The sequence below is a fragment of the Panulirus ornatus genome, chromosome 58 (genome assembly GCF_036320965.1).
Source record: "Panulirus ornatus isolate Po-2019 chromosome 58, ASM3632096v1, whole genome shotgun sequence".
NCBI classification, from domain to species: Eukaryota; Metazoa; Arthropoda; class Malacostraca; order Decapoda; family Palinuridae; genus Panulirus; species Panulirus ornatus.
The window spans coordinates 13,245,393-13,270,764 of NC_092281.1; the positions used below are offsets into that span (position 1 = coordinate 13,245,393).

At 38.0% G+C, this 25,372-nt stretch overlaps 2 protein-coding genes across 3 annotated transcripts in view; one reads left to right on the plus strand and one right to left on the minus strand.

The window, feature by feature from the left end:
• Positions 1 to 19,235, minus strand: part of LOC139766541 (heat shock 70 kDa protein 14-like) — a 29,483-nt gene extending 10,248 nt beyond the window's left edge. Inside the window, exons 1-7 of the mRNA XM_071695335.1 lie at positions 19,077 to 19,235; positions 16,104 to 16,184; positions 10,728 to 10,956; positions 4,652 to 4,844; positions 2,975 to 3,136; positions 2,667 to 2,769; positions 1,437 to 1,592 (exon numbers count right to left, since the gene is read on the minus strand). Coding sequence (XP_071551436.1) covers positions 1,437 to 1,592; positions 2,667 to 2,769; positions 2,975 to 3,136; positions 4,652 to 4,844; positions 10,728 to 10,956; positions 16,104 to 16,184; positions 19,077 to 19,136 — 984 coding nt within the window. The 5' untranslated portion in view covers positions 19,137 to 19,235. The remainder of the gene's footprint in view (positions 1 to 1,436; positions 1,593 to 2,666; positions 2,770 to 2,974; positions 3,137 to 4,651; positions 4,845 to 10,727; positions 10,957 to 16,103; positions 16,185 to 19,076) is intronic.
• A 444-nt stretch (positions 19,236 to 19,679) lies between these two features.
• On the plus strand, positions 19,680 to 23,469 carry LOC139766544 (uncharacterized). 2 transcript variants are annotated; one of them, XM_071695342.1, is made up of 3 exons: positions 19,680 to 21,377; positions 22,566 to 22,744; positions 23,263 to 23,469. In XM_071695342.1, the coding sequence occupies exons 2-3, from the start codon at positions 22,576 to 22,578 to the stop codon at positions 23,427 to 23,429; spliced, it is 336 nt and encodes a 111-aa protein (XP_071551443.1). In that variant the 5' UTR covers positions 19,680 to 21,377; positions 22,566 to 22,575; the 3' UTR covers positions 23,430 to 23,469. The 2 variants fall into 2 exon arrangements, with proteins under 2 accessions (XP_071551443.1, XP_071551442.1); XM_071695341.1 differs by having other exon boundaries at positions 21,305 to 21,412.
• The last annotated feature ends 1,903 nt before the right edge of the window (positions 23,470 to 25,372 follow it).

Here is a 25,372-nt window from a genome sequence, read left to right on the forward strand (position 1 = left end):
AAAGGCAACAGGACTCAGAGATACAGATATAGATATAGAAAGGTGATAAGAATAATCTTATTCATCAAGTGTGACATACTATGAGCACTTCATGCTAGCCCTATCATCATGGGAAAAGCTAATCATAAGTATTCTTAGGTAGGTAGGTACTCCCCCCTCCTCTCTCTACTACTAACATGCAGTAACTCTATGTCAGTCTTTCTTTGGTCATCCATACATCTGAATCATTTCAGGCAGCTCTGACAAGCTAAGTCAGACTGGGTTCACAACCATTTCTTTCTTCTGCACTGTCATTCTTTATATAATCAACCAGCCTCACACCACTTAACATCAGGCATTTAATTCCCAGCCCATCCATTCTCTCTTTTCTTTCACATTCATTGCCCAAGACATATCTTTACACAACTGTTGTTGCAAATACTACACCTTCAAAAAACATCTTTGCCCCAACAGACACTGAACTCTCCTCCCACATGCTTCTCATGGCACCAAGGACTCTGTTTCTAGTTCCATCCTGTTACTCACAGAGTTCCATCCACTCCCTGGTACCTAAAACACTCCAATTCCTCCCAATGCAAAATTCCATTCAAACCATCCTCTTTGACCCCTTTGCTGCTGTTATTGATACTGGACTATAAAGAGGAGGTAATCAAATTCACATAGAGAGTGTCTTGCCTTTACAAACAGAAGCACACCACACTTCATCACACCCAGACTTTACTCTATCATCCCTTTCTAAACTATAAGCACAAACTAGCAAAACCTGTGACATCTGTACAGGAAGAGAATCATCCTATTCAAATGATCAAGGACCACAATCTAGTTCAATCAGAAAAGCCTAAAATCAACCAATTAGAGCATCTCAAGAAGACAGCACAAAATTGGATTATCTCCACCAGCTAAGGTTCCCATAATTCCTTTTCAAGTTTAGATACTCAACATACTTGTTTATATAAATGATGAAAGTGACTAACTTGCAATGGTTTTCATGACCAAAACCAAGTATCCAATATGCTAACTTTGATTCTGCTGTACTGAACGTGGATGTGAGGCAGAGGTGCAGCCAAGGGGATGAACAGCAGACCTCTTAAAATATTGTCTAAGACTGCCAATTGTTAGTGTAGTTTGCATTTATCTCTAATCTTGCCATCAAGATCTGATGCAGCCACTCCTTTTCCAGATGAAAAAAATGTTGCAGTGATTAACTCAAAACAAATATTAGTTAAAGAAAAGATAATCCCTATAATTACATCATCATTTGAACTTTCTCAAAAACTGACCAGGAAAACAAGCACTCTCTTACAATAATAATGTGTCAAGGGTATAAGTAATATGGAGACTTACCTGTCAATGAAATAATCATGTAAATCAAATCTCATGAAGTTAATGCAAATGGCAGTTCAAAATCAAAATCTGCTCATGATAACCACACTTACTTTGTGCACTTGATCCAAAGTTAAACCACACCTCTGAACTGCCTCTTTAGCTGGGAGCAGAAAGGCAGAAAGTGTTGCTGTCACTAAACCATCAAATCTTGCCCTTGAAAGAGTTGCAGAAAAGTCTACTCCTTCCCAGAGTGACTCTACATAAACCTGCAAATACAGGAAACTATTAAAAGCCCATGTGATTATTTCACTTCATATATATATGAAGTGAAGCAGTGAAAAGTTTTTATCAAGGATGTAAGGCATGTGTACCAGTAGGAAGAGAGGAAAGTGATTGGTTCCCAGTGAATGTCAGTTTGCAGTATGGGTGCATGATGCCTTCATGGTTGTTTAATTCATTTATGGATGGGGTTGTTAGGGGGGTGAATGCAAGAGTTTTGGAGAGAGGGGCAAGTATGCAGTCTGTTGCGGATGAGGGGGCTTGGGAAGTTAGTCGGTTGTTGTTCACTGATGATCCAGCGCTGGTGGCCAATTCGGCTGAGAAACTGCAAAAGCTGGTGACTGAGTTTGGTAAAGTGTGTGAAAGAAGAAAGCTGAGAGTAAATGTGAATAAGAGCAAGGTTATTATGTTCAGTAGGGTTGAGGGACAAGTCAATTGGGAGGTAAGTTTAAATGGAGAAAAACTGGAGGAAGTGAAGTATTTTAGATATCTGGGGGTGGATTTAGCATTGGATCAAATCATGGAAGCAGAAGTGAGTCACAGGGTGGGGGAGGGGCAAAGGTTCTGGGAGCAATGAAGAATGTATGGAAGGCGAGAACATTATCTCGGAGAGCAAAAATGGGTATGTTTGAAGGAATAGTGGTTCCAACAATGTTACATGGTTGCAAGGTGTGGACTATAGATAGGGTTGTGCGGAGGAGGGTGGATGTGTTGATAATGAGATGTTTGAGGACAATATGTGGTGTGAGGTGGTTTGATCAAGTAAGTAATGAAAGGGTAAGAGAGATGTGTGGTAATAAAAAGAGTGTGGTTGAGAGAGCAGAAGAGGGTGTATTGAAATGGTCACATGGAGAGAATGAGTGAGGAAACATTGACAAAGAGGATATATGTGTCAGAGGTGGAAGGAACAAGGAGAAGTGGAAGACCAAATTGGAGGTGGAAGGATGAAGTGAAAAAGATTTTGAGCGATCAAATTAGGAAGCATATAATAATCTACATCATCATAATGGTTATAATGCACATACCATAATTCACAAGTACAGTGCTAATAATTGACAAACCTGAGCTGTTCCCATGGTGGAGAGAACATGTTTACAATTCTCTGATGCATTATAAAGTTTCCTTCTTGAACGTCTATTCTCTAGAGGATCACCTTTATACTTCCTGAAGATCACAAAAAAAGGAAATAATTTGTAACATTGCATTCAAAAATGTCAAGACAAAGGTCTCCCTTTTCTAAGAATAATTTTATGGCTATAAATTACTTCAGTGTACCAAAATGAAGATATGATAATCAATATACAAGAGAATTGGGTTATCACAAAGTAAGTAATGAATATACAATATCTCCCCAAATTTATTAACATACGTGTAAAATTCCTTGGCAAAGTGTTGTACAAGCACATCTGTAAGTGCATCGCCTGCTACAGCTGTAGAAGTAATGGACTCCTTCAGAGTAAGCATTCCACCTGCTACTTCCACCACACTGCCAACAACGGTTGTACCTCCACAGTGAAGAACCACCACATGTCTGTTATCAAGTAAGTCGCTTATTCATACAAAAATACTTTTAAAGATCTTGGATACTCACAAAAGAAGGCTAAACTTCAGCATAAAAAGTAAATAGCCTGCTAATAAGAATGAGTTGTTACCATTATATTTAGATACTCTAGACAGGAGAAGGTTGGTGACAGAACCAATTTTATTGTTAGAGAATGTTAGACAGAACCAGTTGTGGTGTTACAGAATGTTCATGACAGAACCATTTGTAGCACTGAAGAACATTAGCGGGAACTCTGTAGAATGTGTACAAAGACATGATTATCTGAAAGGGCAAACATGGAATTGTTTGAAGGTACAGTAGTCCCAATATTATCATATGGATGCAAGGAATGGGCTATAGATAAGACTGTGCAAATTTGGGTTGGTGTACTAGAAATGAAATGTTTAAGGACAATATGTGGTGTGAGGTGGTCTGACTGAGGAAGTAATGACAGGGAAAGAGACAGGTGTAGTAATAAAAAGAGTGCGGATGAGAGAGAGCTGAAGAGGGTATGCTGAAATAGTTTGGACATACAGAGAGAATGTATGAGGAAAGGGAGAAAAAGAAGATATACGAGTCAGAAGAGGGGTGAACATGGAGAAAATGGAGACCAAACTGGAGATGGAAGGACGGAAAGAAAAATATTTTGAGCAACTGGGGTCTAAACATGTTGGAGGATGAAAGGCATGCACAGGATAATGTGCATTGGAATGTGGTATATAGGGGTCAACATGCTGTCAATGGACTAAACTGAACAAGGGCACGTGAAACATCTGGGGCAACAATAGAAAGGTCTGTGGGGCCTAGTCGTGGATGGGGAGGTGTGGTTTCAATGTATTACCTGTAACCACAGAATGGGTGTAAGCGGATGCGGCCTTTCTTCATCTGTTCCTGGTGCTACCTTGCTAATATGGAAATGGTAATCAAGTATGAAAGGAAGAAAAAGAAAAAAATGGTGGGGTTGTGAGCTGACCCAGTAAAGCCAAGAGAAAAGATGGCTGATTAAAGACTAATAAAAAACATACTTACCATCGTCAACATCATCAATAACCAGCTGACTGCCACCTTAGTGCTGTTTAAAGCCTGCCCATTTAACCCATCATTTTCTTTTTCTAGCCCCACTGTTTAAATACCTTGCATTTTCTTAATATATATTCAGCCCTTAGCTTGAGTTAATTCAATAAACAGTTAACATTATTGTTATTAGGATTATGCATTATACATGAAAACTAGAGTGGATATAAGTGAATAAGGCCATTTCTTCCTCTGTTCCTGGCACTACCTTGCTTATGGGAGAAACTGTAAACAACTATTAAAGAAAAATTTTACTATCATTATTATTGTCATTATCATCATTATTATCATTATCATATATGTTATTACTATTACAATAATCATTATCATTAAACTTTGTTTACTTTGGCTCCTGCCTATGCTAACAAAAAACACAAATATATCAGTCTTTTAAAAATGTAGTCTTTAAAAACAACATGAAATACATACATGTTATGTTTGTTGTCATGTGCAAGACTATATGCAAGTATTGCAGCAGAAGGCTGAGATATAGCAGCTAAGACAGTGAATGTGGCCTTCTTAGCAGCCTTCTTGATAGCAGAAATGGTTCCTTCACTGCTCCATGCTGGCACACAAATAACTACTGGTAATTCTGCTTCACTGGTGTGGGCACTGGCTATCTCTGAATGGCCATAGGAAAATCATAAATAAAATCTGGTAATTACTTACAAAACAAAATCTTATCTGCATTTGTTCACATGTTTGGGGAGATGGTGGTGCACAAAGCTTTCAATAAAATACAAGAGATAAAAAAACATTAATAAACTAGATATCCTCCAAGCTTCACACCACAATAAACAGATGAATTGGTATCAGTAAATTTAATCAGGATATCAGAAAAAATAAAAACAGACAAAAACATTCACACTATCACTCGCTATCATGTTCACATTGGAGGGAGACCCTACCAAATTCATCTTCATTCGTCTTCAGTGCAGTACAGCTAAATCCACTCCAAAGCCATCTTCACTGAACACTTATCTTCATTACACACTCATACACCCTTATAAGTCAGGACAAATGTCATCTTCACAAATACCATTTTCCCTTTTAGCTAGGTAGCACAAGGAACAGACAAAGAAAGGCTGCATTTAATCACATCCATCATCTAGCTGTCATGTGCGATGCACTGAAACCACAGCCTCCTATCCACAACCAGGGCCTACAGACCTTTCCATGGTTAACCCAATCTGCCTCAAATGCTCTGGTTTAATTCACTGACACTATGTTAACAACAATATATCCCATCATTCCAATTCACTCTATCCCATGCAAGCCTTTCATCCTCCTGCATGTTCAGGTCCTAATCACTCAAAATCTTTTTCACTCCATCCTTCCATATCCAATATAGTCCCCTGCTTCTCCTTGACCCCTTCACTTCTGACACATATATCCTCTTTGTCACCCTGTCCTTTCCAAACCATTTCAGCAGACTCTTTTAAGTTCTTTCAACCACACCTTTCATATTACCACATCTCACCCTTGCCTTTTTATTACTTACTTGATCAAACCACCTCACACCATATAGTGTCCTCAAAAATTTCATTTCCAACACATTCACCCTCTTCTGCACATCCTCATCTGTAGCCCATGCCTCACATCCATACAGCATCCTTTTTTGCCCTCCCAGATAACGTTGGGATTACTATACCTTCAAAATGTCCTTTTTTGCCCTCCTAGATAACGAACTCTCTTTCTGCACAATTTTCAATGCACGCAGAACCTTCCACTCACCCATCCTATGACTCACTTCCGCTTCCATGGTTCAGTTCGCAGCCATGTAATTCCTAGGTATCTATAACACCTCACTTCCTCCAAATTTTTTTCAACTCACACCCTAACTAACATGTCCCTCTGTCCTGCTAAACCTAATAACCTTGCTCCTATTCACATTTACTCTCAACTTTCTCCTTTCGCACACTCTTTCAAACTCAAACACTAACTTCTAAAGATTCTAACTTGAATCTACCACCAGTGCCATACCATTAGCGAACAACCAACTCAATTCTTCCATCAGCAGGGAGATGAGTACCCTTTCAAAGTGAGATGGCCTATGATTAGACTATACTCCTATGACACTGCCTCCCTAAAGGTGACTTTTCACTCATGGTGTAACCTTGAGCAGGTAGAGTCCAGTAACATCCCGGAGACTTGACATAACACCAATCTTAAAACCCTTCAAACCACCCAAATCACTCAATGCTTTCTCCTCCTACCATCCTACAGCTCTTTTATCCTCAAGTATCCAAACTCTATGAAAAGCTCATCCACAATAAAATCAAGCAAGACATCCTACTTTCATCAATACAACATGGCTTCAGACACTAACCACTTCGACACCATACTCACACTAATCTTACATAACATCCTAGATGAATTCAATCAACCACAGCCCCCCTCCTACATAGCACTAGTAGCAAAAGACTTCAACACTATTCTCAGACACATCTATCAATCTATTTATATCTCTGGTGCCCATTCCCTCCAGCAACTACCATCAAGATGGCAGCCATGGCAAAAGAGTCTCCACTTATCCCTGCCCTTGCAAGCCTTTCTCACATACATCATTCCCCACATTCTTTCCCCATTTCTCTCCCTCAAGTACTCTTACACTATTTCCACATGTCACAGGTGGTCTTCCTCTCACACCAACCAACTAAACTGTACTATCATACAGTTGCCTTGTGAACTCCCCATCTCGGATTCTATCTACACGCCCAAAACACCTCAAAGTGTTATGTTTCATCCACTCCACCACTCCATAATTCATTCCCTTTGCATTCTCTGCCATATGTAATCTCTCATACACCCTTTCATCACTTTTTCTTTCCATCAAGTCATACCACATGTTACTTTAAAACAACTCATTTCCACAGCCTGGATTCTTGACACATCCTCACACAAAGATACTTGACAATACTCTCCACAACAAAGGCAAGAAGTGCTTGGCCAGTTTCATAGCTAGCTGCCATGACAGTCACTCACAATGGCTTCACCTCTAAAACACAAACTTTGCAATGGAGTTCCATAAGGGGCAGTCCTTTCTCTACCTCTTTTCAATCTCTTCCTATATGAAACTCCATTACATCTATCAAACCCCAACATGGCAGTCCTTTCATATGCAGACAACTTCACAATCATGCACAACACCCTGAAACCACAATAGCAACAATCATACAAACATGCAACAATATATTACACAACTGAAATAATGGCTCACCCAAAAGAGAATGCCTGCATCTCTATAGAAGTCTTTAATCTCTCTTTTAACACTTGCAGACATGAGGCCAGATTACACCCTCCAGTCACAACAAAACTCCAACCATTCTAAGCATCAAATACAACAAATACATGACATCCACTCCCCACATCAACAACAGTCCAATGATAAGAGTATCCTTCATGAGTATACAATGTGCACAGGGAAGTAATATCATCAAATCATTTTAAGTAGATATTGTACCATAACTTTTGTTCAATGATCACAGCCAGAAAAAGTAAAGATTACATCCACAGTTAAACAACTAATGACTTTAACCTGTGAAATATAATGATAATCTAGGTAAGATCATGAACTATATCTTTTACAATGAACTTTAGGCAAGTAGTATCAGAGGAAAGCACAGCCTGACCACCTAAGACACATGACAGCAGTAAACTATCACTCACACATGGATATTTGAATGTGTCCTTCACAAACACCCATGCTGATGTACACCAGATACACCTATGCTGATGCACACCATATACATGTGTCCAAATCATTGAAAATTCACTAAAAATTAAATGTCTATGAGCACATTTTATGATTTGAAGAGCATGCCAAACTTCTGCATATAATGTGAAATTAAAAATTTCCTCTTTCACGTTTGCCATTTCCCACATTAGTAGGGTAGTACTAAGACCATGAAAAAGCCTTTGAGACAAGAAATCCTATCTTGGTTTCTTCCTTTGGAAAGTAATACAGGAAGGGTGGAATTCCAGCTTCCTGCCCCTGTAAGCTGCCCTCTGCAACATGCAAGGGATTCATGGGAAAGGGATACATTACCAAGGGATTAAATCAAATCAAAATCATGTACATAATCATTCACAGCAACAATCAACAAAGTCACCTCTTTAAATGATAATGTTGGGATAAGATTTACTATATCTGGTGTATATAATATCAAGGAGCAATCATTTATGAACAAAACCATGTAAAAAATAATGTAAGACCAAAAACAGAGATACCAATTCATAATCACTGAAAAAATTAATGCACTTGTGGTGGTCTGCACTGCATCAATACACTTTACTGGTAATGTTGGTATAAGATTAACTATTTATGAACAAAAACAAGTAAAAAGTTCCATAAAAATAGAATCACAAATTGATAACTACTGTACATATTTATGATCCAGCAGTAATGCAGATTTCATCAAACACACTGCAATGGTGATGGTTTAAGATTTACTATTTGGTGTATACAACATCAAAGAGCAATCACTCACAAACAAAAGCATCTAATAAATGTAAAACAAAATCAGCATCACAAGCTGGTAATCACTGTAAACATTTACAAGGTAACTGTGGTGCTCATCTCATCACCCTCACTGTAACAGTGAAGGATTAGGATTTACTATTTAGTGTAAAATCATAACAATTATTTACAATCAAATCAATTAAATTAATATAGATGACAAACAGCATCGCAAGTTATAATCAAAGTATATAGTTACATAACAATAGTAATACTTATTTCACTGAACTTGCTGTGATGGTGACATTGGAATAAGATTTACTACTTGGTGTATAGCAGTTTGTAGGAACACTAGATAGGAGCCTCAGAAAACAATGCACTAGGATTGCTCTGTCAGTGGCCTGCTAAGGGTGACACACTAGAGGGTAAGAAGGGGCACTGAAGTTCACCAATTTTGGGGGACTCTTTTGCCATAGCTACTCCCTTGAGGAAATTTGCAAAAGGAATGGGCATCATAGATAGACAGAAAGATACTGCATAATATTACACATCAATCATTCGTATGCAAAAGCATGTAAAAATTATGTAAAACAAAAACAGAGAAATAATAACTGTAAACTCTTACACATTAGCAGTTGTGAGCATCTCATCAAACTTACTGGAATAGTGATGTAAGTATGAAATGCAATATCTAGTATATGTAAAATCATGAACAAAAGCATGTAAATTCAAAACAAGACCAAAAACTGTCATATATTTGTGCGTTATAAATATTTACACATTATCAATAAAGTGCATCTTACTGAGCTCACTATAATGATGATTTTGGTTTAAGATTTACCATATGGTGTATATATCACAGAGTGATCACTTACAAACATAAGCACATAAAAATGTTAGACCAAAACCAATTACAAATCAATAATTACTATAAACATTTAGGTGCATATGACAGCTAACTGTACAAATCTTTTCACTTAAAGAGTAAGACTAGATAACAGCATCACAAATTGATAATTATTGCAAACATTTATATACTAACTGAGGCACACATCTATTTAAACTTTGCTATGATGGTGTGATTGGAATAAGATTTATATTTGGTGTACATTGCATATTACAAAACAATCCTTTATGCAAATCAAAACAAAGATAAAAAAAGTGTCACAAAGTGATAAGTATTTTAAACTCTTACACGTTAGCCGTAGAAGATCTCATCAGATTTATCAAAATAGTGATGTTCTTAAGAAATTTGTCATTTGGTGTAAACAGGTTGTACCTCTCTAAAACAGTGCTGTGTGGTCTGGAAACTCCCATGGTCCAGCTCGTTTTGAATCTGCCGCCCTTAGTTTGAGGATCTGCCACTAGGAGAGCATTGTTAGCAGTGCTAAGGTGCCAAAATCTGTTTACACTGCAGTCAAGCTAATCAACAGTCCTATTAATTTCTTAAAGCCCCAAAACAAGTATATAATGCTGATGAATCTGCCCTCTATTGGGGTCATATGCCACAAGAAATCCTTGCCCAAGATACTGAGGAGTCTCCATTTAGGGCTGAGGATTCTAAGATAGGGGAAACAATTCTTGGCTGCAGCAATGCTGCAGTAACACTAAACCAAGCTGATGGTAACTGGTAAGGGCATTCACCCGAGGGCCTTTAATGGGGCCAATTTTCCTGCATTTTCTGTGGTCTGGCAATGGCCAGGTCCCAAGGTTGCCAGATTAAAGAGGTACAACCTGTATATACATAACATAAAAAGTAAAAACAAAATAATGCAAAACCAAAAACAGTCACAAATTGACAACTATTATAAACAATTACACATTAGCGCAGGACATGTCTCATCAAACTCCTTGTAATGGTTGTCCTGGTATAAGATTTACAGTGATCATTTATGAACGAAAGCACCTAAAAAATTTAGGACCATAAACTGTTACATATCAATAATTTGCATGCGACTGACCACTAACTGTACATACCTTGTTCACTCCAAGAGAACAAGGAGGGTTCTTTGTATTACGATCAAACCTCATCCATTACTAACTAACCTTTCAGCATTAAAAAAATGTGAGTGAGAACATCTTCTGGTGACACTTGCACTATCTTCTCCCCTCGTTGCACTGAAAAACGTGCCTGACCACTTTCCCAGCTAGGACGACATGACACACTAGACTGAGACATTCCTTCATCCTCCATGGTACCCACAACCCGTAGCACATTTTGGACAGTGTTTGCTCCATGGCGAATTATTCCCTGCTTGGCTGATAATCCTGTCACCTAAGAAGCAAGACCAAAAAACTGGGTTGAGTGTATATGCAAAAACCACCCCAGCCCCCTCCCCCTCAATAATTACTTTTCTGCCCAGGAATTCCCTTCTGTGGACTTCCTGCAGATTTCAGCAAGCTAGCCATATCCAACAGGTGTAACCACATGTTAGAAATTGTGATGTGTGTATGTCTCTGTGAGGCAAGTGCGTAACTACTAATGAGATTGCACATTGGGCATGACAAGTTTTGTGAAATGATGAATCAGTGTTTGTAATATTGTACATGCCTAAGACATACAGTATCAGATGGGTATATGTCTGGAAGAGGAGTTTAATAATGAATTGGCTGGGTGTTGTTCGTTGTTCAGCTCGTCACGTTATTACTCTGTGTACTGTATATGTCTCTCAATATGTTTGTTAAGGGAGGGGGTTCTTGAAGTTTAAGCTGCTGAAGTGTGAAGTAGGGGTAAGTATTTTCTTTTTACTTTGGTAGTGGTGGTTGGTTATGGGAAGGTATGGGTGGGAGAGGTCTCATGCTATTGTTCCTAAAAGAAATGACTGCCAAACATACTGAAAAGAGATCATACAGCAAGCATTTTTGTTTTGTTGTGCAGGTGTTCAATGCTTAGGGATACTATGCAGCTGTCGATTGTTCTAACAGCCTTGTTTTGTGTGGCATGCATCATTATATTTGATTTTGATAAACTGGATGGCCAGGCTGGTGAAGCATACCTTGAAGTGAAGCAGTTGAATTTTTTGTACGGGATAAAAAAGGGATTATTTCCCTTGAGGGTGCTTAGTTTGTTTATGGTCTTTGATGTCTGTGATATGGGGAGCAAAAGTCATGTGTAAGTCATAGGAGTTAACCTGTGTGGTTGGAATTCTGATGATCTGAATAGGTTGACAACTGATGGTTAGGGAAGAGTGCAAACTGGACTCATGTCTGTCTAAGGTATATATTTGATTTGATTATATTTGATTATATTTGATTTTGATAAACTGGATGGCCAGGCTGGTGAAGCATACCTTGAAGTGAAGCAGATGAAATTTTTGTACAGGATAAAAAAGGGATTATTTCCCTTGTCTGAAACTCATGCCAGTATATGTTTTGAGGGTGCTTAGTTTGTTTATGGTCTTTGATGTCTGTGATATGGGGAGCAAAAGCCATGTGTATGTCATAGGAGTTAACCTATGTTGTTGTGCAGGTGTTCAAAGCTTAGGGATACTATGCAGCTGTCAATTGTTCTAACAGCCTTGTTTTGTGTGGCATGCATCATTATATTTGATTTTGATAAACTGGATGGCCAGGCTGGTGAAGCATACCTTGAAGTGAAGCAGTTGAATTTTTTGTACGGGATAAAAAAGGGATTATTTCCCTTGAGGGTGCTTAGTTTGTTTATGGTCTTTGATGTCTGTGATATGGGGAGCAAAAGTCATGTGTAAGTCATAGGAGTTAACCTGTGTGGTTGGAATTCTGATGATCTGAATAGGTTGACAACTGATGGTTAGGGAAGAGTGCAAACTGGACTCATGTCTGTCTAAGGTAAAGACTTACGGTGACAGGTGTTTCTGGGTGGATGTTATGTTGTGATGTTATGTTGAATATTTGTTGCTGCTTTTGCAATGTGATGATGTTAAGATGGAATTATAAAAACCTCTGCATGAGCAAAGACTTTCGCACTGTGGTCTGAAGGACATGTAAGAAGAGGCTGAAAAGGGTTAAAGAAAGAACTTTTCCCTTTGGCACCCCACTACTGGTCTGATTTTTTCTCTCTCTCTCTCAAGGTTGATGACCAGCTATGAAAATGACTAATAAAACTGTCTGCTAATGTATACCTTACCTTACCTCCCTGCTCCAGGATTCCATTCTGTGGGGTTCCTGTAGTGCTCAGGAAAAGGGTGATGTTCACCAGGTGGGACCACAGGTCATAAAGGGTGGTAATGTTCTTAGTGTCTATGTATTGACAATGCAATAAGTGTTCAATGTCTTCATTATGATAGTGGTATAGTGGGAAGGATGGGCCTTGTGATATGCTGAAATGATGTTTGTAATGTTAGAGTGAAACATGACGACATGCCAAGCCAATGTGCAATGAGGGATTTGCCAATTAGCTTCCTTTCCCAAGGGAGTTCTTGTTCCACCCCAGTGCTGAGAACAGCCTTGACCTGCCAATATATCTATATGTATATACAGTCTCTGCAAAAAAAAAACAAATCTAACACTCACAGTTTAAAATACAGCTTTCAAGCATCAGGGTTAATTTGTTGAATGAATCCTACTACTTGCTTATGAGGAGGATGTTGTGTGTATGGTAGCAAAGCACAGTTTCAGAGGGCAGATAACACGATCTGCCACAGCAGTTATCCCCTGGTACTGAGAGTGGAGGAATGCAAAATTTGCTCTCTGTCCTTGTGGTTAATAGCATTTTTTCTATTTCTATACTGGGTGTTATTTTTACTTTACTTTACCATGTGTACTGAGAAGTTATCCCAGGAATAGAAAAAAGTATTCTTGCTTGGAAGCAAGAAAATTAATCTAAAAGTGAAAACTGAGCAATCTACAATCAATACACCTTTTCTTTTTTCCTTCTAGTGTTGTCCCTTCAGGAAAAGCTTGGTTCCGGTTGACCTACAAAGATCAGAAAGGCAGCTGATAACTAAGTGTGAGACATTGAAAACCCATCCATATCAAGTTTTTAGTCAAATGGCTGATCTTCTGAGGTTGGCAGATCACACATTTCACAAAGGGATAACATATCAAATTTAGTTCTAACAATAAATGAGGATCTTATTAATAATGTTGAGGTTGGAGAAAAGTTGGGTACAAGTGATCAGTGACAAATTACATTTGAGGTCACTTTCATCACTGCATGTAATGTTGGCCAACATGACACTCATGAAAAAATACCCTATATCAAATGTGCAAATTTTAACGATCTCATTACTCCTGATAGGCAAACCTGGGATGATATGGTCAATTAAAATGACATGAATGTAGCTTGGAAAACCTTCAGTAAAACCTTCAGAGCAACAAAGAGAACATATCTGCCAATGCATAGTTGATGGTCTAAAATAAAGCCAAGGTGGTGGAACTATGAAATAAAAAATTGCCTTTAGTCAAAGAAAGTACTTCATAAGAAAAGCAGAGACTCAACTACCCAATGTGACAGATTAAGTTATGTAAAGTTTTGAAAATAAAGTAAGAGAATTAAACAGCAAAGTATATGCCAATATGAAGCATATACAAAATAAAGTAAGAAAATTATACGACATAGTAAATGTAAATATGAAGCATACACTGCAGAAAATAGCAAATCTCTAAAGAGTTTAACAGTTATATTAGGTCCATTACCTAAGGAAAATAGTAGCTAGGATCATGACAACAAAACCACAGCAAAGATATCAAATCATTTTTTCATCTGAATTTACAATCAAAGACACAACTATGACTCGAATCCAGTTTCATCAATAGGAGAGGGGGAACATTCTTCAAGTACATGACAAAAACCCAAAGACTCTTTCAGCAATAAATAGGATGCAAACAAATAAAATGGCGGGTCCTGGTAATTTTTTTCTAACACTGAAAACTTCAAAAAATTAAATAGTTAAGCCCTTGATTACCCTTTTTGACAAATCGCTTTTTTCAGGAAACCTTCCAAATGAATGGAAGTTTGCCAATGTAACACCAACATCTAAATAAGGAAATAAGTCACTTACTGGAAATTGTTGTCCTATTAGCTCAATGTCTGCAGTTGGTAAGCTTACACAAACCATTTAGAGGACCACCACTTAAATTATTCTCAGCATGGTTTTAAACGAAATTGCTCATGTCTGTCAAATCTGTTTGATTTATTTTATATGATAATGCTGAAATAATACATAAACATAATCAACCATATCCTTCAATGACTGTAAAATGAGCATTTTCAACAACAACAAAAAGGCAATTACGACTTTGAGAAAAGCTAGGTAAGGTTTTTCCATATTTTTTCTTTATATGTGCGTAATAAGAAATTCATGCAGTAGGTAAGAATCAACTGAAGAGAACTATGAACATTAACTGCAATCATTTGGGATGAAGCAATATATCACATTTTACACAACACATCCACACAAGAGCCCTCTGCAGTTTCACATGGGCCACCCTGTGCCAGTAATAGCACAAAATAAACATACCCAACCCTTGTCAGAAATGGTATACACCTGAAAATAGGCAGTTTTTGACAAGATAGAAGAAAATACAGTTCACCATATCATTTAATACAATGGAGATATTTTGTACTGATGTATGACTGATCACTTGTCTCGCTACAAATGCATCAATAGTTTCACTTCATTTCTTTAAATGTTCAATTGTTTTTAGTGCACGAATTAGTCAAGAACCTACTAAAGAGAACTGGGCTGAACACATATATGAAAAATATGATACAGCACATGATTCACCAAAGACGTGCTGAAATCACACTCAAATTCATCCAGTATATCCAAATTTTCCTTTACATTAAAGGTCTTCATTCTCATATCTGTTGGTGAACTTGTAGTAAGGATACTTATTAGATGCTTAAGCACAGTGGTACATGAGGATGCAAGAACAGAATTATACAAGACAAAAAATTCTTAATACTGTGGACGATGGAAGAGAACTGATGTCATGGGCAGTTTGGTTTCGATGCTCAAGCAGCATGGTGTGGATTTTGTGGTGCGTGCAGAGTGGCTGTACTCAGTATGAAAAGAGCAGTCTTGCTTGGCAATGCGAGGCCAGCTGGGTTCACATTGCATTGCGATGATTAACAATATAAACAACATAATAAGATGGGAATAATTCAACTACTGATGACATACAAAAATTGATGCATCAAATCACATAATATCATGACCTATCTGTACGAAATCCTCAAATACTTCTTTTAATCCCTCATAAAAGTGTAATGTTCATTTCTACATTTTTTTCCTTCAACTATATCATTAAATTAATATGCACAGCAACTAATCAACCTCATTCTGTACCATCCTGTAAAGAGATCAAAGTTATTCACTAAGCAGAGATTAAGGAAGAGAAAGGGGAAAGAACTAGAAAGAAACTCTAATCATGTTACCAGTATATTATGATAGAATTCTACACAAAAACACATCAATAACACTATGTATTAAACCTTACCACTTCCATATCGTGAAAAGCAACCACGGCAGGTGTGACTCTGTCTCCAGCTGCATTGGCCACCACTTCAAATTTTCCATCCTGGAAAGAAATTGTTAAAAATCACTAGTGACTATAAAACATTTGAATATCTACTTTCATACCCAAATGCTCCTTCCTTTTGAGTATGACAGTATCAGGGGTAAAAAAAACATTCACCTCATTTGCATGCATCAAGTCTTTAGCTATCATGTATAAGATAAGGAAACCAGAGCCTGCCACATGACCTCTTCACATGCCTTGGTTTAGCTCAGTGACAACACGTATTCAATTCATTCTATTCCATGTATGCTTCTCACCCTTCTCGGGCATTCAAGCCCATATACCTCAAAACCTTCTCCACTCTATCCTTCCCTCTCATTTTTGATTTCCCAAACCAAAGCCTCCTGTACTCCATCCTTCCCTGTCATTTTTGATTTCCAAGTCATAGATGATTTAAATCTCACTACGAGCCAACCATAGTCTTCTCTATGATCACCAGTATGGCTTTTGTCAGGTGAGATCCACTGGTAATATGCTTTCCTATCTTACTAATGTCTGGTCATCATCCTTGAAAGATTTTGGGAAGTCATTTGTACTTGCCCTTGACATATCCAAAGCTTTTGACTGGGTGTAGCATTATGGTCTCACCTCCAAGCTCCCCTCATTTGGCTTCTCTTCCTCACTTTACTCCCTCATATCTAGCTTCCTCTCCGGTCAATCTCTGTGTTACTGATAGATCAGCATCCACCCCCCAACCTTTCTCCATCAACAGCAGTGTCCTTTAAGGTTCTGTCCTGCTGCTACACTTTCTCTCCTTATTTTCAACAGTTATCTCTCCTCCATAAATAACAAAATGCACTCATACGGCAACAACTCAACATTGCACTCATCCCTCTCATTTGATCTGCATCTCGTTTTGACACAACTTCAATAAAATCAGACTTGGACAGGATAGCTCAGTGGAGCAGACAAAATCAACTTAGGTTTAATGCCTCCATGACCCAGTTTCTACCCATCTCTCTATTGAAAACTCACAACTCGTCTCTCCTTTGATGGTTCTGTAATCGCACCTCTAGACTCAATGAACATATTTGGTATTGGTGTAACATCAACTCTTTCTTGGAAACTCCGCATTAGGGGAATGATTACGTCTGCCTATTAGAAACTGGGTGTCACTTCTGCGGTGGTTCTAGCTCTGGTTTTTGCTCCAGAGAGCTGGCTGTTTGTGTGCCCCCACCACAAGCTCAATCACACAATACTTGGTAAGCTACTGCATAACATGATTACTGTGTGGCCGTCAGCAACTCATAGGTGGGCCATTTGGATAACCGTTTCTTTCCTAACACCTTAAAGCTTTGGAACTCTGCCTCCTCATGTCTTTCCCACCAACTATGAACTGCAACATTTTAAGACAGGTTTTTGACTTCCTCTAAAATTTGTCAATACTTTCTCTTGTCTTTTCTTTTTCCCTTTCATAATTCTGTCTTATAATTCTATTTTTGTTTCAATTAAGGCCTGGCCTTGATGTGAACTTTTATACAAGACTGGAGCCTTAAAAAAAATCAAGAGGAAGCTGCTGATAATTCAATGCTTGCGAGTGGAGGCTAACATAAAGACAATGAACCCCTAAACACCTCAATTTGGTTCTTTTCCTCCCCCTGAGAATTCATTTTTTCAAGTTGTATAAAAAAAATGTCTTTACAGTTTCAAAGATGTTCATGTGAAAATGAAGGAAATCTCTTTCTCAATTTATTTCATCCACTGGTATCACTCTGATGACATTTCACCATAATGTGCCAAGAAAGTGTAATATATATGACCTGAGTGTTAAGCATATGTAAATGTTTATTTTTCCTGTGTCAAAAAAATCATAACATTATAATTCTGTTTTATTTCATTTACTAAACTTTTCTTGATATAATTAATATGATCATTATTTCATAATAGCAAAATTTCTGAATCATTTAATGTATCAAAAAACCTAACAAACAGAAATTTTGTTACCCGACACAAATGATTTCCCTGACATTTCAGATGACATTTTGCTGTATATATTTTCATAGTGATGGCATACTTCACTTTTCCTTAATGTCTTTACTCTTTTTTATTTGTCTATATTCCTTAGTGAACGAGCATTTTGGAAGTTTGATCGTGGCAAGTTTTGGCATTATATTAAGATTTAAGAGCAAAAGATATAAGGTTTAAAATAGAATGCTGACGTACACTGTGAACTTCAGTGAATTAATATCTTTACAGATTATTTCAAAGATTTCTAACCAGTAAAAGACAATGCCTAACATGAAGAGAATGAGTAAGCATATCTAAGAAATACTAAACAAATTGCAGCTAATTTAAGAAATGAACGTAATTTTTCTCAATATTTGCTATACACTTACCTGCCTTATCTTGTTGACTGCTATACCACAGGAACAAGCAATATACCCAATACACCTGTCTGCCTTACCTTATTGACCACTAAACAACAGCAACTACATCCAATATATGGTCTCCAACTGCCTGTCATACCATGTTGACTGCTGTACAACAAGAACTACAACCAATATGTTTCACACTTATCTACTTTACCTTGTTTACTGCTATACCACGTGAAAAACCAATATATGATATACATCTACCTCCTTTACCTTACTGTCCGACATACAAAAGCAACTACATACAATATATGCTCTACATACATCTGTCGTGCCCTACTGACTGCTACACGACAGGAACTACAGCTAGTATACGTTCTACACCTGCCTGTCTTACCTTATCGATTGTCATACAACAGACAACACAGCCAGTATATGCTCTGCACCTGCCTCCCTTACCTTGCTGACCGCTGTACAAGAACTATAACCAATATATGCTCAACACTTGTCTCTCTTATTCTGTTGTCTGCTCTACAACAGCAACTAAATCAACTACATGGTCTACACATGGTTGCCTTACCTTGTTGACAGCTATACAACAGGAGCTACAGCCAATATATATGCCAAATGTCACTGACATTTCTCCTGAGCCTGGCACAACCGCATGTGTTTTGGATGTTTTGGGTCTGTAGCAGACGTCGCTCCCCACACCCTGCTACAACACCAGTCACTTACAAATAAAAACTATATATTGTCTCTAAACAGAATTCTGATTGGACAGTTTTTCATGGCAACATCGAAGTAAACTTTGACTGCTATTTTTTCACCCTTATACTGTCAATTATTCTCCCGTAAGTAATACACTTCCACTCACTTAAAATTCTTCATTCAGGGGCAAGATTAAAATTATTAATTCACGAACATAATAATGAATTTTCCAGGAAAGAACCAATAAGTTGACGGAAGGTATGACAAGGAATGTCTTTAGTTCCTAAAGTGGCTAGACACTTCCATTTTTCCGGATTGAAGTCAAGATTAAAAAAAAACGAAAATATCAGTCTATTTTGATTTAAAGTAGACCACGAATTTCATTTTCGGCCAGGTAATGCTCGGTCAAAAGTGACTGAATATTAGTTCCTAAAGTTTGTACATAGCTTTACCAGAAACTAGCGATATTTGAGGCATCGAGATTTGTTTCGGCTCAATAATGCCAGTGAAGCAGTGGGTGAGATCTCGAAACATGTCAGTTCAGTAGTGTCAGTGAAGCATCGAATGAAACCATGAGACTGTGCAGGATCAGAGCATAGTAGGAAGAGCCTTCATTGCCCGTATTGCAAGGTTCATAACGCTCTTGTCTTTAGCGTTAGGAGCCCCCCCCCCCAAAAAAAAATAAAAGATTCATGGATAAACTCAAATATTGAAAGCATGCAGTACCGTGCGACTACTATACCATTAAAACCAGTGGCGTATCTAGGGTATAGCAGATAGGGAAGTGCCCTGGGAAAATTTGAAGGAGGTGGGGGACGCCACTCAACAGGTTTGTTTTTTGACATATGCTGCCCGATTGACATTTTTAAATGGTTTGGTTTTGTGAGATAAAAAAAAACTACTTTTCAACTATAGTAAACATTTGCTACCATCATTTGCATTACCGCTTCTGCGTTAAAATCTTGATCAAAGAAGTCTTTAACTTTAACTTTGAGTATATAACTTTGAGTTTTGGCCTACCTCTTCAACAGTTTATGATTACACTATATACATTTCTATATACATTCACTGTATGTACATTTTCAATCAAGCCAGGGAAGCAATTTCTGTGCTTGCCATATGCGCTGTTTCCTCTAGATAGACGCCCTGAATAAGTTAGGGGTATCTTTTCGCTCAAAATACTTTTTGTTTCAAAATTGAAAGATAAGATATTCAAACACTTCTTTACTTGAAATAATCATGGAAAATATATCATAATGCTCTTACTGATGTATACTCATTGAATACGATGCAATGAAGTAGAAATATTTTAAAATAGACTTCATTTAACAACTTAATTAATTCTCATTAAGAGGAATAAACTTTATTTTAACACCAGATTTGTATTCAGCATGAAAAATACTTATAATGAGTTCTTAAAGGAAATCTCTTTTTCACAGAAAAATGCCAAAAATTGAAGGTAATAGTTCAGGGTATTTTCTAGCTCAAAAAACTTTTTGTTTTGAAATTGAAAGATAAGATATTCAAACACTTCTATACTTGAAATAATCATGGAAAATATATCATAATGGTCTCATTACCGATATATACCCAGTAAATACGATGCAAAGGAGCAGAAAATATTTGAAGTTGAATTCATTTAACAGCTTCTTGATTTTTTTTCTTTGTAAAGGGGTAGATGATCTTCAGGTATGTGTGGGAATGTCTAATTCTTCTATATTGTTGCTTGTAACTGTGTTCATTTCTTTAATTTTGGTTTTTGGTCATTACGAAATAAATATGATTTTATATTTAGTTCAACTGCAATTTTGTATGCTCTTACTTTTGTTCTTTACCTTGTGCCATCAAATCATTCTGAATGTATTATGAGGACCATAATAGGAACGTCTCTGTATGCACTGTGTGCTGTCCTCCGTAAATTGAATGATTAATGTATGTGCACTATATAGATTTGCCAAATGAATGCAATCCAGCCTCGATTCCTGGTGATTTAACTTTATGAGGGACTTGGGTCTGGTGTTGTGATGGGATCGGGTCAGGGGGTCTCGAAGCAGCTCCGACTCAGGGTTTCTCGACAGGCAAGAGGGTTCGGGGTTGGGTGTCTCGAAGCAGTTCCGAGCCAGATATTGGTATTCGACTCCCAAATGTGATCTTCCCGTGTTTATAGTTCACTGTGAGTAGACCCGTCTCGTGCCCTTTGGCTTAATAGTGAGTGTAATGCATTACTACCGTTCATGTGAAAGATTTACAGAGTACCACATTTGATATGAGTGTGCAAATACCTGTTTGTACTATGCAGGGAGAGAGTGTGGTCATAGTTACTTACAACAGTTGTTGATAACCTGGGCAAGACGACCACCACATGGTGTCCATTAGACTTAATAGTATTATACCCATAATGAGCATCAGGATTAATTGAATTTGCTTGTGGGAGAGAGCTTAATTCTATTGACTGCGTCCTCTTAAGTTTCATACTTTTTATTTTGCGGACTTAAAGTAATGTACAGTATATATATGCCTTGAAGTAGTGTCTCGTAGTACTAAATACCGGCTGTTGGGTTTCCTACCTCTCTGCTCTCCTGTTCCACACTACTTGCTGTGGTTCAGTGGTTGCCGCTGTGGTGCTACCCCAAGACTTCCTGGCTGTGGTCCTGCCCCATTAGAACTGTAGACGACTGTTTTGAGGGGGGGGGGGGGAAATTGATAGAAAATAACCAGTATCAATAGAATCATAATATTTAAAGTGCTGATAATGTATGGCATTTTAGGTGGGTCACCTTAATTCTCTCAATTTAAAGTTTCGTAAAGTGGGTAGGGCTTTGAAATACAGGGCAATAGTGGTTACAGAAACTCATAATGAACAGTCGAGAGTGTAAGTAATGCTTTTATAATCCTTTTGGCCAAATCTAGCCAGCAGTAAACTAAGAGAAGCGATACCTAAATTGTCTCAACACAGGAAAGTGACCCTCTTGCAGACAGCTGATGAAAATAACATTCACCAGGCACTTGTTCAGATTCTGTAGAGGTTAATTTAGTTCATATTTAAACATACAGACTGAGACTGTAATGCAACAAGATAACTTTTCTGTTTAGAAATCTTTTTTTGTTATTTATGGATTCCACTGAATGCTGCCATGTGTCGTAACATTTAAATCCGACTGACTTTATGGTACATTGCCTCATCCCTCTACATCTTGACTGTCAGTCAAAGAAGTCTTCATTCTTATTAAATGTAAATTCAACTATGGCTTATTTCCACTTACATTAGACTTTTTCAATGTTTCTATATGCACTTTTTTTTTTTTTTTTTTTTAGTTTTGTAGTAAAATTTACCGGTAATGGCTGACTGATTTATTTCCAGTACCAAGACTATGCGTTACGTTGCTGCTTACTGCTTAGCTGCCCTGAGTGGTAGTTCTCCTTCTGCAAAGGATATACAGAAAGTTCTTAGTTCTGTGGGTGTTGACTGTGATGCTGCAAAGGCCAAGAAGGTGGTGTCTGAACTTGGAGACAAAAACCTGGAAGAGCTCATCACTGAAGGTGAGTGGGTAGTGCTGGATAAAATGCTGTCATGTATGTGTGTTCTTTTGCATTTTTTTATGTGACTAAGAAGTAGCAAACTATTATAGTGAAGGAGAAGTAGTAAACTATTATAGTGAAGATAAGTAATGGCAGGGTTCTTGTGGGCCATAGATTCCAGAAACTGTTTTTTCCATTGGTCCATAACATTAGTATTTGCTGTTTTGAATATTTGCAAGGTTCTCAAGAAGATAACTCTTGCAAATATCAAGGAATATTTGTATTTGTAATATTTTCTACCAAAAATATGATTTTGATTGTCATTTTGATTTGTCATTTGATTATTTATGTACTTTGCCACTAACTGGGCATTATTAAGTGATATTTTGTGGGACCCAAATCAGAAGGATGTAGGCCTCTCAGGTTGGCAGCAGAGGTATTGATGAAATGTTTGAGATTTTGTGATTAGTTATATGTCTGGGGAAAAAAATGCGGCTGTCATTATGGGTGAATGTTTTGCTGATGTTACTTATTTTCAGGCATGAGTAAACTTGGATCTATGCCTGTTGGAGGCGGTGGTACGGGTGCTGCTCCTGCTGCTGCAGGTAGTGCTGCTGCTCCAGCTCTAGAGCAGAAGAAGGAAGAAAAGGTTGAAGAACCAGAGGAAGAGTCAGATGATGACATGGGCTTTGGTCTGTTTGATTAAATACATTACTGACACAAAATAAAATTGTATTTTCAAGAAATATTTTTCTAACCTTTACAGTATTAATTTTTGCCTGTTGCTCACAATGTGGTATGTTACATCAGTTTAGTAAGTTGTGATTTTCAAAACTGTATATTACAGGTTTTATAATTATATTCAGTTTCTAGTAAACATGTCTCATATCCTATATCAGTGATTCTTGTAAACCTTTTATCAAGTATGGTTCTCTGTTGAAACAATTCATTCCTACACTTTATAGTCATTTCATCCATGGATTTCATTTCCATCTTGTAACTTTATTTATTGCATTTTTTTTATAATACTTAATCGCCGTCTCCCGCGTCAGCGAGGTAGCACAAGGAAACAGACAAGGAATGGTCCAATCCACCCATGTACACATGTATGTACATAAACGTCCATACACACATATACATTTCAACGTATACATACACTTTTTTTCTTTCATACTATTCGCCATTTCTCGCATTAGCAAGGTAGGGTAAAGAACAGAGGACTTAGCCTTAGAGGGAATATCATCATTTGGCCCCCTTCTCTGTTCCCTCTTTTGGAAAATTAAAACAGAGGGGAAGATTTCCAGCCCCCTACTCCCTCCCATTTTAGTCGCCTCCTATGACACACGGAATACATGGGAAGTATTCTTTTTCCCCCATCTCCAGGGATAGGTCTGTGGGGCCTGGATGTGGATCAGGAGCTGTGGTTTCATTGCATTACACAAGACAGCAAGAGACTGAGTGTGAACAAATGTGGCCTTTTTTATCTTTTCGTGGCACTGCCTTGCTGAAGTAGGGGGGTGGCAATGCTGTTTCCTGTAGGGAGGGGTAGTGACAGGAATGGATAAAGGCAAGTATGAATATGTACATGTGTATATATGTAAATATGTGTGTGTGTGTATGTTGATATGCATATGTGCGTGCATGGGTGTATATGTAAAGGTATGTGAATATGAGTAGATGGGCCATTCTTTGTCTTTCCTGGCACAACCTCGCTAACGTGGGAAACAGCAATTATGTATAATAATAATAATATATAAACAGAAAAAAGTAGATCTCATTCCATTCATCATACTAAGTTGCTTATCTTACTGTTGGATTTAGTTCTGCTGATGTGGAGTCCCATGCCTTAACTCTAAAAGCTGGCAAAGGGCAAGGATGCCCAGTTCCCTGGGGTACATTTGCTATCCTTGTTGAAAGGAATATTTATTTATTTTTTTTGCTTTGTCGCTGCCTCCCGCGTTAGCAAGGTAGCGCAAGGAAACAGATGAAAGAATGACCCAACCCACCCACATACACGTTTATACATACACGTCCACACACGCAAATATACATACCTATACATCTCAACATACACATATATATACACACACAGACATACATATATACACATGTACATAATTCATACTTTCTGCCTCTATTTATTCCCATTGCCACCCCAGCACGCACGGAATAACAACCCCCTCATGTGTGCGAGGTAGCGCTAGGAAAAGACAACAAAGGCCACATTCGTTCACACTCAGTCTCCAGGTGTCATGTAATAATGCACTGAAACCACAGCTCCCTTTCTACATCCAGGCCCCACAGAACTTTCCATGGTTTACCCCAGATGCCCTGATTCAATCCACTGACAGCACGTTGACCCCGGCATACCACATCGTTCCAATTCACTTCATTCCCTGCACGCCCCTCACCCTCCTGCATGTTCAGGCCCCGATCACTCAAAATCTTTTTCACTCCATCTTTCCACCTCCAATTTGGTCTCCCACTTCTCCTCGATCCCTCCACCTCCGACACATATATCCTCCCGGTCCGGTCAATCCCCCCTCACCCATTCTCTCCATGTGACCAAACCATTTCAAAACACCCTCTTCTGCTCTCTCAACCACATTTACTAAATCTGTAAAGCTACAAGAATTATCAACATCCTAA